Source organism: Sander vitreus, chromosome 4 (assembly GCF_031162955.1).
Source record: "Sander vitreus isolate 19-12246 chromosome 4, sanVit1, whole genome shotgun sequence".
NCBI classification, from domain to species: Eukaryota; Metazoa; Chordata; class Actinopteri; order Perciformes; family Percidae; genus Sander; species Sander vitreus.
In genome coordinates this window covers 13,319,605-13,335,882 of record NC_135858.1, presented here as the reverse complement: position 1 = coordinate 13,335,882, position 16,278 = coordinate 13,319,605, and the positions used below count along the sequence as shown (strand labels likewise).

At 38.6% G+C, this 16,278-nt stretch overlaps 2 protein-coding genes across 5 annotated transcripts in view; both read right to left on the bottom strand.

Annotated features, from left to right (window-relative positions):
* The window catches only part of arpc4 (actin related protein 2/3 complex, subunit 4), a 5,064-nt gene extending 2,684 nt beyond the window's left edge, over positions 1-2,380 (bottom strand). Inside the window, exon 1 of the mRNA XM_078248438.1 lies at positions 2,271-2,380. Coding sequence (XP_078104564.1) covers positions 2,271-2,273 — 3 coding nt within the window. The 5' untranslated portion in view covers positions 2,274-2,380. The remainder of the gene's footprint in view (positions 1-2,270) is intronic.
* Positions 2,381-3,880: 1,500 nt separating this feature from the next.
* On the bottom strand, positions 3,881-12,825 carry LOC144516810 (ras-related protein rab7-like). Of its 4 annotated transcripts, none has more exons than XM_078248429.1 (7): positions 12,456-12,825; positions 12,236-12,315; positions 8,780-8,842; positions 7,183-7,309; positions 6,765-6,983; positions 5,436-5,564; positions 3,881-5,268 (listed from the first exon to the last, which is right to left on the bottom strand). In XM_078248429.1, the coding sequence occupies exons 3-7, from the start codon at positions 8,830-8,832 to the stop codon at positions 5,173-5,175; spliced, it is 624 nt and encodes a 207-aa protein (XP_078104555.1). In that variant the 5' UTR covers positions 8,833-8,842; positions 12,236-12,315; positions 12,456-12,825; the 3' UTR covers positions 3,881-5,172. The 4 variants fall into 4 exon arrangements, with proteins under 4 accessions (XP_078104555.1, XP_078104554.1, XP_078104556.1 ...); XM_078248428.1 differs by having other exon boundaries at positions 12,240-12,315; XM_078248430.1 differs by lacking the exon at positions 12,236-12,315 and adding an exon at positions 9,592-9,686.
* Positions 12,826-16,278: the final 3,453 nt, after the last annotated feature.

The following is a 16,278-nucleotide window of genomic DNA, read 5'->3' as shown; positions in this document are numbered from 1 at the left end:
ACAATGTTTGGATAACGCTGGGTCTATTTTATAATGAATTCAGATAATGGAGATGAATGCACTCAAACTGCAAAGGCTAAGCCACAACATGTCACACAGTTTAATTGACCGGTTTAAAAATATGACATTTTTACTCAAATGACCTTACAAGTTGCAGAAATTACGGAACTGCAGAATAATATGTAATGTACAAAGACGTTTAATCGATCATGTCACACATAATGCCACAAAGTATCACAATCTGCAAATCATCAATACAATTCTGCCAGAATATGAATTTAAAAATCATTTCACAAAGACTGAACATTACTAAAGAAATAAAATTCCTTCAAAAATATTGCCCTGTGCGAATTCATAATCTGGCACAGGGAAAACTCCATGAAGACGTATTCAAATGTGTAGATGTTTACTAAGATATAAATTAGCTTACTTTAGACCTAAGCAAAAGGATAATGCTACAGAACAGTAAATGTTGCTGACATTGATAAACTACATTTTAATTTATGTGTAACTATCACGTTGCATTCTGTCTACTATTGCAATTAGTTGAATCACAAATTGAAATATTTGTATTATTTTTTTTTTCCCCCTTTCCTTTTTTTGAATAATGCAACACAAAACTGCTTAATCTTTTCCTCAGAGTGTTGGTATCTGATGCTGAGGGCCATGACAAAACCCGCTTTCCGAACGGAGTATAGGCAGTCTTGCGAAAATTGATGCCGAATTGACAATTTGCTTCAAAGTTTTCAGAGTTGAGAAGCTCCATGAAGTGAGGCGACAGCAAGCAAGCGCCTGCCCCGGCCTCTAGCTCGTCGCTCGGCCAGGACTGGCTCAGAGACCTCGCTGTGAGCTGGAGGTCTCTCAGACCGGTCTCTTAAATAAGAGGCTTTTATTTCGCCGTTGACGGTTCATTTGTTTAAATATCACAACACATGTCCATCATAAGATTAACGGGAACCTGTGGTTAACTGTCTTTTCGGAGTTAAACTCCACAAGCGTGTCCTCTGGCTCGCTGGCCCTCACTCACACACAACACACAACACACGGAAGAGAGAGATACCCGTTTCTCTTCGGGAGACTTGTTTAAATTATGACAAATATGCTATATACATTATATTTAGTTCATACTTTTTTGGTGTATTTGTTTTCTGATTTTAATGCTATAAAGACCGTTGCTGTGCTTGCATCACTCCCTTAACCCTCCTACCAGTCCCTATGGCCACTTGGCCAGTACTAATGCAATTGGGAAAAAAACGGTTTTGGGGGGAGAGTAGTTTGTAGATCTGTTTAGAAGTGGACTTTTCCTACAACTACGTTCCTGTAACTACTTGGTCGGAAAGCAGCTAAAGCGTCAGCATTTGACGAGTTGGGGACCGTCTGTGAGAACCGTGTGGAGGCAATCCCAGACCAGTGAATATTGAAAACAGGACCTTTAAGGGATCTCTATCAAAAAGTTTCTGTTTATTATGCATTTACGTCAAAAGACATCAGACAATATATTGTTAATGATTTTTTTAAACTCTTAATTATCTTTATTGCCCTCAGAAATCCATTATATTGATCAAGCTATACTCCAGAGTAATGTTTTACTAGCATAAAGCCAATAACGTTGCCACGCTTGAGAACATAAGCCACAATCTGTTGAGAAAGGCAGGTAAAATGTTAATAAGTTGTGACCAATTTAATCAAATGTTGAAAAGCTGACGGAATTTGCAACTCCAACACAACATCTGGACATGCTGGTACCAGCACAAGAGTCAGTTAGTTCAACGGGTGTTGGTGTTGCTGGTAGTGTTGACCCATATAAACAAATGTTAATTTAACAATAAAAAAATAAGGCTGAGGTTGGGACAACGCAGCTCCAGACGATGCAATACAACATCATCTGGGTGTATCAGTTCAGCTAACGTTAGTTCAGCAGATGTGTCCACCATTGTAGTTCGCATTCTAGCTACGTTATTTAGCAACAAAGTATTACTACGGAGCTACGACCAACCTCACACGTCATAATAATAGTAACATTCTATCAACATCTGTATGCACTATGACGAAGTAGGATTCTATTATCTCGGATGTTTGCCTTTTTTAGCTAGGAAACAGACCAGCTAACGTTAGCCTGCTAGCTAACTACCTGCTTAGCTAGTCCAAATAAGACTAACGTTAGAGGGAAACCAAGCTGCGCCTTCCAACATGAATGCAGACAAGGGCTGATATATATGTAACTATTACACTGTCTCGTTTTATCAGCACATATGTCTAATTTATCTTACCATTTCTCTGTGTGATGAGAGGCGGCTAAAGGCGGAAGTAGCTAACGTTAACGTTACACTTATCAGGGTTTTGGTTTTTCCGTGAACATTCCGGAACTAACTCTGCTTCCTATTTCGAGCTGCCTCTTTAAAGCAACCGCAGTTTTGTGCAAAATTAGCAAGAGCAGTAAATCTTGTGAATCTACATGCATGTCAATTAAACTGTGCGATTTTCAGCAATACTATAATGAAAAAAAATCCTGCTATATATTAGTAACGTGCAATAACCTTCTACCTGCTTATTACTTTAATCAAATATTTGTTTAACAGTTTCTTTTATTTTTCAGTTGGAGTTTCTGTACTAGTCTTGCCCACAGTCAAATTCTTCTTGCCACAAATGCAATTTCTGTTTGATTAATCAATCAATCAATCAATCATTTGTCAAATGAAATCATATAAAAATACATCTGTAATGTCACTCCTTTAATGATGATCCTAGCCTTTTTCTTGCAGCGTCTGGCAATCCTGACCGTTTAGAAAAGCCTTTAAAATAATCTAAAACAGGATTTAGCCCATATTGGAAGAATATCAAATATAGGCTACAGGATATATAATTGAAAAAACATTGTACAGTTTTGCTAGTGGCTTGTCAGAAATTTCTCAGATAGATGGAGTTGTGCTGGGGAAATCTGGACTAAAATCCTGGCTGCAGCCCTTCTAAGTCTATACTATAGTAAGGCAATGTGCAGGATAGCAGATTCAGTGAAGGAAAAAGCAGAGTATCTGCATACTGGATTGTTTTGGTACATAATTACTGAACTGTAACCTGTAAGCTTAAACAGACATGGGAATATACATTTTCCATATAGGAAACACAAAGGCACAACACTAATGATGGCTCAGTTTAATCAAGTGTCCCAGTAAGTCATAAGATACACAAACCCAGGCCCTGGAATGCAGCCATTAATGTTATCAATGCTTTTCCTGCTATGACAGTCCAAAAAGGTCTACAGGCCTTGGACATAGAAGATATATCATAGTAGGAACAGCAATTAGTTGGTATTGTGCATGCTGGCTCACGGTCATGATTCAGTTGTTTATGGTATTGCAGACCCACAGCATTTTGCAATGACATTGAAGTTAGGTGAACCTATGCTGTGGCTGTGTGACATTTTAATTTACTACTTGCTATAAAGTGAACTTTTGAGTAATTATCATGTAGTGTGTATATATATTTTATTAATACATATATGTAATGGGTGAACAAGGAGTGAGTGTACAGGCTGAGATGCAGCCACACTAACAGGAGTTAGGGAGCTGTCAATCAAGCACCTTGTGAACACTCACAGTCCTGAGGAGAGGTCTGATCAGCCAAAATAGGTAAAACACCTGTGTGGGGGCATTTACGACATTTGTATTTCTTTTTTAAGATTTTTTTGGGCTTTTCCGCCTTTATTTTGACAGTTTTTGTTTTTGTTTAGTATCACAAAAATGTTTTAAGTCACTCTTAGGAACATAGGAAAGCCACGAAACATAAGCATATCTTTCACTATGCAAGTGGTAGAAACAAGTATAAAGAAACTAAGAGATTTAACAAACAGAAATTGAGACACATAATGCTAGACCACTGATATATTCAAGAGTTTTATTTGACGTCCCAATTTTCTTTGACAACATCATTGGCATCGCAGTGATTCTTTTTCTATAAGGAGAAGAAATACCAGGGCAAAATGTTGGATCTTTTCTTAAAATGGAAAGAGAGAACATCCATTTCAGTTCAATCCATCAGCCATTTACCTTTACCATCTATACACTGTAATGCACAATCAGTTAAAAATAGTAAGTACTTAGCCAACCTGAGCTACAAGCAGATAGAGAGAACAGCAATAACAAAGACATGACAGAAGACAGGTGTATGCTGTATTGTTGACACGTGTTGTAATTCCATAGTGTTGAAAGATGTCTGATAAAGGACATAACACACACAGCAGTAATAGTAGCAGTACAAGTAATGTTACATAAAAGGCAAATATTAATATATCAAGGAATTAATCCATGTTTTACACTGTGACTGCATTATCACCTTTGACTTAATGTCTACATACTTAGGTACATTTCTTCTGTAGTGTGAGGCAGTTATAAACCAATTAACACACAACCTTGAAGGGAAAAGGCAGTACAATCACCAAAGTGTTCAGATTCTCAGGGGATATATTTTTGATATATTTGACAGGAAAAACAAGTGAGGAGGTATAATTTGAAGCTTATCAAAAGCCGTGTGGTAGCAGATGTTGCCCAAAATCAGTCATCCCTCTAGAATATTTAAAATGCAAAAACATAAAAAGAAAGTGCAAAAAAACAAATATGCGTTTTAGATTGGCTTGAGAAATAACATCAATTAATATATATATAGTTGGGCGATTATAAGATACTTGGGATGCTGACATTAGCCAACATCATCTCACATTTAGCCAGAGATTCAGCCAGTCCATCTAGAGTTCTCAATTGCACTCTTTGAACTAGCTCCATCTTGCCCCCTCAGTGTGAGAGTCGGAAAAATGGGTGGTCGGGACAGGAGATCACTCACTGTTGAGTCAGGGACTGTCAGGTCAGAAGGGGTGTCATTCTTCTCTTGTGTGATCTTTGGGCACTGGATTTGTCAGCTAGTGTACGCTAGTGTATTCCTTTTTGTACTAAGTGTGTGTGTGTGTGTGTGTGTGTGTGTGTGTGTGTGTGTGTGTGGGGGGGGGGGTTACATCCATGTGCAGCGTACTGCGTGAGGGGTTGTGTCGATGGAATGAACCAATGGCATGAAGGAGGAAGACCAGTAGGGAAGTCTTTTCCCTGGGAGCGAGGTGCAGGTGATGTAACCGGTGACGGGGTGTTTCAGAAAGCCAAGAGAGAAGATGGTCCAAGTTGTCCCTTAGCAGCTGCAGCTTTCTGCTGAAGGTTTAGCTCTGTCATTCCTATCCAGTTTTATGGGCTCTGGGAATTCATTATACAACTCCACCTCTGTCTCCTGAAAGGCAGCAAAATAGAGAAAATAATCAGCATAGGAAATAAACTGACAGTAAAAAAGACTGGGTTTTAAATTATTCAGCTATTATTGTTGCATCATAATATGCAAATCAAAAAAGCACACATCTCCACCGTCTTTCACTTTCATTTCAAGGAACTGTGACTCACTTGTTTGAGGGCGTTACGTGCAATTGTCTGGAATGCCTGTTCTACATTTATGGCTTCTTTGGCACTGGTCTCAAAGTAGGGGATGTTGTTCTTACTCTGACACCAAGCCTGAGCCCTTTTGGTGGTTACCTGTGTGTATGAAGAGGAAGAGATTCATCAATACAGTGAGCTGGAATGTACAAGGATGTTTTTTTTTTTTTAAGATACATTTTTGTCCATTTTAGGCCTTTTTTCTTATAGGACAGCTGAAGATATGAAAGGGGAGAGAGAGGGGGAGTGACATGCAGCAAAGGGGGAGTGAACCTCTATATATAGGCACGCGCTCTACCAGGTTAGCTACCCAGGCAGCCAGAAAAAACATTTTTAATAAAGTCAGAAATGTTAAACGAAATGTTATTTTATATCATTCTTTTTTTAATAAAGTGCATTAAGATCATCATACGCCATGAAAATTATAAAGTTCCCATGTCCATCCTTATGGATTCTCAAGACTGAAGCACAAGTGGGGTCTAGTGGCAGAGTGGTCACGATGCATACCATTCCGTATTTCCCCTTTGTATCTCTGCTGTCACTATAACCACAAAATGCACCCCTTCCCCCAAAAGAGTGTCATGCATAAGGGTGCAAATGGTTCTCGAACCTTTTGTGTTTTTATGGACACTTTGTGTGAACATTAACTTTAATGTTAAAAACTGGAATGACAGAAGTCCAAAAAAGCTAGCAAGAACAAATGTACCTTGCAGCAAGTGTTGTGTTTACATCTGATGTGTTTGCATCTGATCTAACACTAATAATATGCTATTATTAAGCCATTCTCAGAGAGTGAGTAACAAACACTGATCTTTATTAACTTACATAACTTTGAGCTTTAATTATTAACTTACATAACTTTGATTTTTACTAAGAGAAAATCACTTTGCCCAGGTAAAGTGACTCCTGTGTTTTCACTAAGTGCTCCTTCATTCTTCTTACAACAGTTTGAGCTTGTGTACACTTGCACACAGGCACTTGTGCTGGTTATGACTGTGATTTTCAATTTGAGTCGTTGAGGGCTCAGTCCTCACTCCTTCTGTACACCAGCCACCAAAAGCCACACGCTGTTGCGCACAGAAGCATTTCAACAGCACTCTCATGGGCCCAAAACCCATTCATGTAGTTAAGCATGCATGTCAGAAGCAAAACACAGCTGAAACATGGGTAGGCGTAGACAGTCTGTTAGGGTGGACATTGGAAATGGGCTTTGGAGTTTGAGGGATCTGGCATTTGAATGCCGCATGGGTAATGATTTAAAACGAGGTCCTCATGGAGACGTTACCCACTGATACCAACCTGTCTGTTCTCCAAGTCAATCTTGTTGCCCAGCACCACAAAGGGGAAGTTCTCAGGATCCCGAGGGCTGGCCTGGATCAGGAACTCATCCCTCCAGCTGTCAAGTGTCTTGAAGGTGTTGGGTGCAGTGACATCAAACACCAGCACACAGCAGTCTGCTCCACGGTAGAACGCAACACCCAAAGACTGGAACCTCTCCTGGCCAGCTGTGTCCCAGATCTACCACAGACAACCACGAGGAGACAAAAAAGTTTGGTAAATGGACAAGATTACAGGAGCAGAGAAGAAGACTGCTAAAAATATTAACAACCGTGGAGATAATGCAAAACAGTGATGGTGTGGTGTCTAATAAAAGAAAGTAACAAATAACAGTTTAATTCTCCAAGATGTAACCTTTCGAACTGCAATTGTACTGTACCTGCATTGTAACAAGCCGGTCATCCACCATCACCTCTTTAGTCAGGAAGTCCGCTCCTATTGTAGCTTTGTACTGGTTACTAAACTTCTTGTTCACATACTGGTTCATTAGGGAGGTCTTTCCAACACTGAGAGTAAAAGACAACAGACAGCAGGATACAGGTGATGCAGGTTGCCTGATGGCTTGTATGAATTATGCAGTAATGAGATTTCCTAGAATCATTTAGCGCTGGGAGATATACCGTATGGATGTAATCAAGACCCCATTTACACTTTTTACCACTTCATGTGTCTTGAGAGGATCGAATAGCCATCTCATCTCAAAAAAGCAAAGTGTAAATGCAACCAAGAGGCAGGCATTACATACTCATTGCTCAAACCACCTCCCAAGTGTAACTACTTCAGTCTGTAGAGAAGTAGCCACTTTACCCATGTGATAATGGCAATGACACTGAAATTACAATGAGATTAGCCCCTGTTATTTCTGTCACCTATAAAGTAGTCTGGCTCAACGGATGTACATTGCTGGGATAAAGCCTGACCTCCGGCGCACTATCTCCGCTACCGGGGCTTAGCACCGGAACATGAACAATGAACGCCACAGAACTTTCTTTTATTATGCAGTTTGACAGTCAGTTATAACGGAAAAAGAACATAAATAAAGGGCTTTATTACATGGTATCGGATCGGTGGTAAATTCCAGTACTTCCCGATACCAGCGTTTTAGGCAGTATTGGAGCCGATATCAGTATTGGAACATCTCTAGTTGTGATTTGTTTAAATAAATACAAACAAGCCAGAGAGTTTTTTTTCCCCTATCCCTGAATAGATAAGTGATGTAGCCAGACCATACTCCATCGCTGACACAGCACTGTGGAGATAGGTCTGGCAATGCGAGACTACATTTTCAGTAGAGAAAACACGTGCATGCTAGAAATTGGGCTGACGCCTATTTTTCACACGACACGGAAGTGTTAGAAGTGTTTCGAGAATACACTAATACATTTAATAGATTTAATTTGAAAGTCTCTAGGTTTTGACATAAATGCAGATATAAATGTAATTTAAAAAAATGTTAAATAATCATCGATTTTCAAATATTGCACCTGTCAACACAGAATGAAAAATATTCTGTAGCCTATTTTGCCGTCAATACTGCCGACGTTGCCTTTGCTGTTATCAAATCAGTATATATAGGGTTGAAGAACACGCCATTATTTCATTTTATCAATGGGAAACATACTGTACATGTGTACAGACAAGGCTAGAAGCAGCAGCGCCGTGTCAGACACGTTTCTGGTGTAAAAAGACAGAAAACGCCACACAGCCAGTGTGAAAGAGGCCTAAGTGTTATTAGGTCTCCAGTTGAACAGCAGGGCTGTTCTGCCTAGAGACAGCTTATGGCAGAGTAATAATTCCTGTCAATAAGGAAGTAACACTAATACAAACCAATCTTCAATGACTCGACTCAACTCAAAACAAAAATAATACCTTGGCATTTAGGTTTTATCCCACCAAACTATTTTTAGAACAGACCTAACTGATAATTCCATAGCCTGAATTGCTGGCTTTGACATTGACATATTGTTGTGACTCACCCGGAATCCCCCAAGATGATGACTTTCAAGAGCACTTTCTTCCTGGATGTCATTTTTTGACAGCTGCAGAAAGACAAACAACAAAAGGTTTAGCATACAGACAGTGCTCAACAATGCCTTTCTAACCTCTTCCTTGCGTCACGACCTAATTACTGTTTTCCTATAGTTCAGGGACACTGAAATCAATACAAAAGGTAAATTTGTTTCTATGCACACAGGCCCTTTGGAAAACATTAGCCTACACGTGTGTGTTAGTTTTATACATCTGGAACAATCAGGTTAGAACCATTCATTCCAGTCATGTGCTTTCTAAGCTGTTGGACAAATCACGAGGAACACATCATTCTTTCTCTCTCACGCAGGACAGGAAGTTACCTCCTAGAGGACCGACTCATTCTTTGTACTACAAGTCCAAGTCAAGACGACCTACTACAGCATGTGTTGGTAATATAGATGATTATGTCAAATGACCAGCACTTACAACAGCATAATTGGGAGACACTGTCTATTTATCTAAAGCCCTACTGTCTTAATATGTACACATAATTGTATCGCATGTGACTTTAAAAAAAAAAAATACAAACCTGGAACTCTATGTAAGGTCTTCAAATGTAATTTTTAATGGCCTAAATTCGCAATACTGAGGCAGAACTTTGGCATTTTTGTGTGCAATATTGAAGAAATGTTGGTGTTACCAACATAGCAACAATAAACTGGTTGTCCCCGTGATTTGGTTCAGTCAGTCAGAGATACAGTATGTGACATTACTTTCAGCAAGTAATGTTAGTAATGTTAATGTAATATTAGTTCACCATTAGGCTGCGTTTAGACTAGATCAGGTGGTCCGGGAAAAAACCAGTCCTCCCATCCATTCTGAATGGGGGTAGTGCGTTTAGGCTGCAGCGGCCTGCGGGGGAAAGTTCAGACAGATTCAACTTTTGGAACGTCACGCTGCAGTGGCCAATCATGTTACCGGCGATCAGACTTGTCAGTCCGTTTTGAGAGTACCGTACAGTAACCACCCTGCCTCGATCACTTAAAAACAACACACAAGCACAGCGTCGCACGGTGCGTCGAATCACTGGAGCTGCCGGATGCTATCTTAACGCCTACCTTAGACAATCAGTGTAATTTCTGAATGCACAAATGCAGTCCACATGTCAAAATGATTATCTGAGATATGAATGAACACATGAATGAGTGAGCAAGTTATGTGTTGTCCCCTTCTGGCTGATGTAATTCATTTAGAAAATGTCTAAGTTGCAGCTGGGAGACGATACCACAAAAGTGAGGAAGTTAACACAAAAAAGGAGCAACGAGGTGCATTCTGTGAAAATAATATCAGCTATACAGTCAATCCTAATCATTGGTGTCTGAGATATTTATAAAATTGTAGAGGCTTATCTTCAGTCCCTTCTTCTGCCTATCTGAAGTATTCTCGTTAACTTCAAAGATTTCATCATGGCAGACAAAAATATAGCCTAATGACTTCACTTTTAATGGAGGACACTCATATTACAAAATAAACAGTGGGGTAGTAAAATAAAATAAAAAATGGCTATGTTCAAGTATTGAGGGGTTATCTGTAAACCTTACTCAAATAGGCTAAACAGACTAAAATAAATAAGGCTAAAATAAACCTTGATTTCATAAGAGGCTGTTTTATCTTCTTTCTGTGTAAACAGTCTAGCACATTGCTACTGACAAGAAGAAAAATGTAGAAATTCTACTGTAGGTGTGCATACTCTCAGTGAGAATGGCAGCAGTAGCAGCTGTCTGTTGGGAATATGTAGCCTGTGATAAAATCTCCATAACACTGAAGATGATCTTAACTGTGACTAAGGCCAAATTAATATATGGGTATTTACAGTACAAAGCATAAAGAGGAATATAGGCAGATGTGTTGTAATACTGTTTGCAATTTGTTGTTTGTTTGCTGGAAAGTACACTGACATTATTTTTTACAAGGAACAAGCACAGCACTCCAGTGACTGCCATACTGAAAATTTGAAGCACAGTGACTGATTAGCTGACAGAAGCATGAACAACAGCATCACTGAAGTCTAGGCACGCTCAGACCACAGTCACATGATTACAAAAGAAACTCAGGTCTTGAACCTTTGACAAACACATTGATTCCTGAGTGCAGACTTTTATCTCTGACAGGAGGCTCAGAAATCAGGTGAAAGTTTCTTCTCACTAAAAACATTCCAAGTTATTCTGTCTCAAGCTTTAAGCAATACACCAAAATGAAGATCACTTCTAACACGGAATATGCATGCACACCCACAGACACAAACAAACTCTGGACTACATATAGATTTGAATGGCTTCAGATGTTTCTCAAGGCTCAAACATCTTTATTTCTCTGCTTAGCTATGTAACCTGCATCTTGGTTAGTGCCCATGTGATAAACAGATGGTTCAGTGACCCAGGGTTAACAAAAAGAGTCAAGACAGTATGGTCAAAGCTAAGCTTCTTAATAGAATGGAAAACAATTAATGACATGTAATTATAGCACAATACTACATCATTAGAAAGTAGTATACAATAACGTGCAGCAAAAGATTTCTATAAAATAACGCTGTCAAAGAAGTTGTTTCCCAACATGTACACATTTTTAACCTTCTGATGTTGTAATTCAGGATTGTATCAAATAGAAAAACAAATGGTTTGAAGAAAAAGACTTTACACATGAGCCTCCAAAACAGAAAGGTTCACTTCGTAAGGTAAAATGAAACATTGCTTGACAAGCTTGTATGAACATAAGTTGTGCTTAACTATATTGAGAAAAATCAACCAATCCATCATTGGATATGAGTAAATCTTAAAATAGAGCTGATCCAAACTACCAAGCAGGTACTTTAGAGAAAACTCGAATATGCTTGCCAGTTGCCAACTATTACAATTAATCATTAAAAACAATACCACAGAGCAGTAACATGTCTCAGTGTTCATACTCTGAATCCTGTGTAATAAATAGGATTTTTAAAAACAATACAACATGGACCGCAGTAGATTCCAGGTTAGACTTAACAAGCAATTTTGGCAAGCTTTTTGGCTCAAGTAATGGGCGTTGTAGCCACATCAGATCTTTAATAAGTACCCAATCAAACAAGAAACTGAAGGGCGTGAACGTGACCTGTGAGTCACAACCGAAACAAAAACATTTTAATCGTGCCAACGTCCCGTCTGCCTGGCAACACAAGGTATAGACACCGGATATTTCTCTCATACAGACTGTTGACAGTAGACGTGTAAACTCGATACTTGCCACTAACAAGACATGTTGTCAAATCCACCTCGACATAGAAGTTATGAACCATACAGAACGTGTTAGTTTTGAGATCCTTCTATGTATGCATGAATGCCAAGTAAAAACGGAAGTATTTAGAGAAACCGATATGCCCTCAGTCAACATTTGACAGATTCTTTACGATCCTTTGTTCGACCTACCGACCTCTTCTCCCAGGTTGTCCTTCCTTGTGGGAGTCGACCCAGAGGAGCCACAGGCCGGCCTTGTTTTTGTCAACCAGCTTCGTGAAAAACATTGCACCACCATTAACATTAACGTTAGCGGTTGTATCGTTGGCGATAATAGGACACCGAACGAATTGATGAGTAAGCAAACATTAGCTATGCATATGAATAGACTGCTCTCGTCTCAAGAACTTACTTTCAACTTGTAGCACACCGGAGTGGCGACTTCTTGTCGGGAACCGACCAGGATGCGAGCTAACTAGCTGTTATTGTTTAGGACAGTTAGCTAGCGTCAGTGGCTAACTAGGCGTTACGTTAGCTAGCTCGCTGGCACTGAACTCGTTAGCTAGCTAGCGTTAATTTGGCAAAACCTTGTCTCAAATTGTTAGGAAAATGTGTTGCCCTTTGCGTAAACACTAACAAAAATCGTGTCGTAAATTGACGAGGCAGATAACCTACAACTGCTGTGTAAATTTGGCACTTTGCTTGAAGGCTTGTCTGCCAGCGAGCTATCTACCTCAGCTTCACTCTTCCCCTTTCACTTCCTTCTCCAAAACAACGCCTGCGTGCTACGTCAGACGCAGGAAACTAAAAATCTCAATCTCAAAACGTGTATGTAAAGAGATATACCGTTATATCATGTTATATAATATCATATAGGTAGGCTATGTGTTAGGTTCTTTCCACATGTGGGTGTAAAAGGAACATTGCAGCAATTCAATATTTCGTGTAAAGTTGGGGCACTCACAATAGAAAGATTAACAATTTTGAAGCAGCAGAGACTGATATAGCCAAGTTTTTAGCTTCTATGGGTCAAACTTCCAAAACACTAGTACCCACAATTCCTACAATGTAAGTAGCCTATTGCCCCCTAAATCCCCTTTTTTTTTTTTCAAACCCAACACCCCCAGTTTAAAATACAGGTTGGTTAAAATATGTATGCCCAAGCCCAAGATCAGATAACCCTGACAACATCATAATTTAATATTTTCAGAGACTTTTGCTAAGTATTACTCGACATAGACTCACTTTGCCAGACCCTCCTCCAAAGCGCGCTGATGGAGAGTCTGGCTACTTCACATAGCATTCGGGGATGGGAGGAAAACATGCTCTGGTGTAATGGCATTTATTTAAACCAATCAGAATCGTCAGACGCGTAACTATCGCTGGAAGATATTGATTGACAGCCAGGGCCTCCTATCGCATTTGGCCACTGACCAAGCGAGCGTGAGAACGTGTCAAATTCATTTCCTTGTTTCAGAGACCGTTCTCTTCACGTGTGTGACTCGAACATCTCACATTTACCAAGAAAACGTACAACGAAAGACCGTGCAGAACATTTCAGACCGTCCTGCCAACCTGTAAACATTTTAACATCAATGTACGCGGTAACGTTTTTTCACTCTAAAGTCACTGAAAGCTGCTGCTGTTTCTGATCTCTGCAGCGGGCGGGGCTGCTGAATTCCCCCCGCGACTGACACACACACACACACACACACACAAAATCACACACGGTGGATGCAGGAAAAACCGGAGATGAGACGTACAGGATGACCTAAATTGAGGAGAGCTACACTCTTTTTATTTTTTTTATTTGATTCATTCAATAAATTATTACTTTTTGTCTTAAATCCACCAGCCATTTTCATATTATACCAACATTTGCAGCATCCTGAACCTTTTTGGTAAAGTTCCTAGGAAATCTCAGCCCAGAGTAATTAATTAATAGTAATAATTATTATTCTCCCCAAAACAAGTCTTCTGCAACTTCATTGCAACAAACATACAAAAGACATGTTACATGTTAGAGATGTGATGGTTCAGTGTGGTTTATTGCATTGAATCATAGCCAATAGGGAGAGCAGTGATGATCTACCACTAGAGGACAGTGTCAACTCACTTTGAATGAATGAATCAGTCCTTCCAGAAAAATGCAGAGTTTTTTTGTGATTGTTGCGGGCAAAAATTCTTGATTATGCGGCACGTTTTCTTAAAAAATGCGATGGAATATGCGGGATATTTATGTTTTGGACCTCTGTAGGGCGGTGTAGCACTCTGTGGTGTGGACATTGTGCTGAGAAAGTGTTAAAGTCAAAGATGGGTGAATGAGCTGCTTCTGTGAACAACTGAAACATGCAAAGATGCGGATGCAGGTCAGCCTTTACAGCAGTACCGTGTGTGTGTGTGTGTGTGTGTGTGTGTGTGTGTGTGTGTGTGTGTGTGTGTGTGTGTGTGTGTGTGTGTGTGTGTGTGTGTGTGTGTGTGTTTGTTCTTGACTTAGCTACCTTTGGGGACACATTTTAGACTAAAGACAAATTAATTGGGGACAGTTTGTTCAATTGGGGACAAACGCTGGTTTTTGGGTCAGTGGCTAAGGTTAGGCCTGTAGTGGTTATGGTTAGGGCTGTGTAAACATCTCCATGAAATGAATGTATTTTTCTGTGTTATAGGGCTGCAACTAAAGATTATTTTTATGTCAATTAATCTGTTGATTATTTTCTCAAATAATCAATTAGTTGTTTTGGTCTATAAAATGTTGATCAGTTTTTTCCAAAGCTCAAGATGACGTCCTGTTTTGGAGAAAATATTCACATTGAAGAAGCTTGAATCAGAGAAGTTTAAGTTTTTTTTCATAAAAAATGACCAATTATCAAAATACTTGGAGATTAATAAATTTGACAACTAAACGATTAATCTTTGCAGCACTGCTATTGAAAATAGCAGTGCTGCAAAGAGTTTGAGTGCACGTCTTTCAATTAATAAGAATCAATCACTACATGTCTTAAATCTCCAAAAATCTTTTTTCTCAGCTACACATATATTATTATTATTATTATTATTATTATTATTATTATTATTATTATTATTAAGTACATTGAGATATAATAAGACAATGCTTTCCATTTCTTCAGATGCAGCTAAATTATACTGATCTGTATTAGCTCACAATAATCAGGTATATATTTTTAATTGGTCTTTACTGTGGCATTTTTTATTGGTGAATGTGTGCTGTAGTATCTTGTGCATACTATGTATAATGTGCATATAATTACTTTATAAGATATGTTGTTATATTGTATTTTTGGGGTATCTTTTGAATATCTGGCAAGAGACAAAAGATGTAAATCAGTCATGTAAGCTAACTCAGTAACAGTTACTTTTTTTCCTGTTAATCAATACATAAATATTGAATGAAGGCTTTATTTTGAACTAATTTGTACAAATAATATAATAAAAGCTAAAGAACAAAAACAAAAAAACAATATTAACTTAATATGTCCATATTGTAATAGACGCACAAGTTTATTTAATCCTAAATACCTATTATCATTTTGTTTGTTTTTTAGCTTGTTAAGCACTTTGGTCAACTATGGTTGTTTTTAAATGTGCTATATAAATAAAATTTAACTGAACTGAACTGAACTACCCCTTCTCCACTACTCATTAATAATCATCATATTTATATCATATCATATCTTAACACATTCTACAATTTTCTATAGATATTTATATGTATATACCTACACCCCAAAAAAAAAACATACGTATTTACATTATGTGTATATCCACTATAAAAAATAAATAATGTAAATGAATAAATCATCTGTTAGAACAACTGGTCAAAGCCCTTCTTCCTCCCTGTTGTGAAAACCATATTTTACCATTTTTGGAACTAGGTCATGCTTGTGCATTGCTTTAGCACTGCACTCAATCCGTTCCACAGCTTCACTCCACATATAGAAATTAAACAACTTTTAAATGTTGTACAGACACAAAGATGTTTTAAGTTGAACTTTCCCCTAAAATAATATCCCCATCTCTATCTCTATTGCGAGTAGGTTGTTAGTTGAAAATGAACCAGATCATTGAACTTTAAAGGTCCCATGGCATGAAAATTTCACTTTATGAAGTTAGTTTTTTAACATTAATGTGAGTTCCCCTAGCCTGCCTATGGTCCCCCAGTGGCTAGAAATGGCAAACCAAGCTCTGGGTATCCTGCTCTGCCTTTGAGAAAATGA

Coding starts and splice junctions, on each gene's coding strand:
- LOC144516810 (XM_078248429.1), bottom strand. CDS start 8,832: ATGACATCCAGGAAGAAAGTGCTCTTGAAAGTCATCATCTTGGGGGAT. Junction 6,984..7,182: donor ACCGGCTTGTTACAATGCAG/GTACAGTACAAT, acceptor TGTCTGTGGTAG/ATCTGGGACACAGCTGGCCA. Junction 5,269..5,435: donor CACGTAACGCCCTCAAACAA/GTGAGTCACAGT, acceptor GCTGCCTTTCAG/GAGACAGAGGTGGAGTTGTA.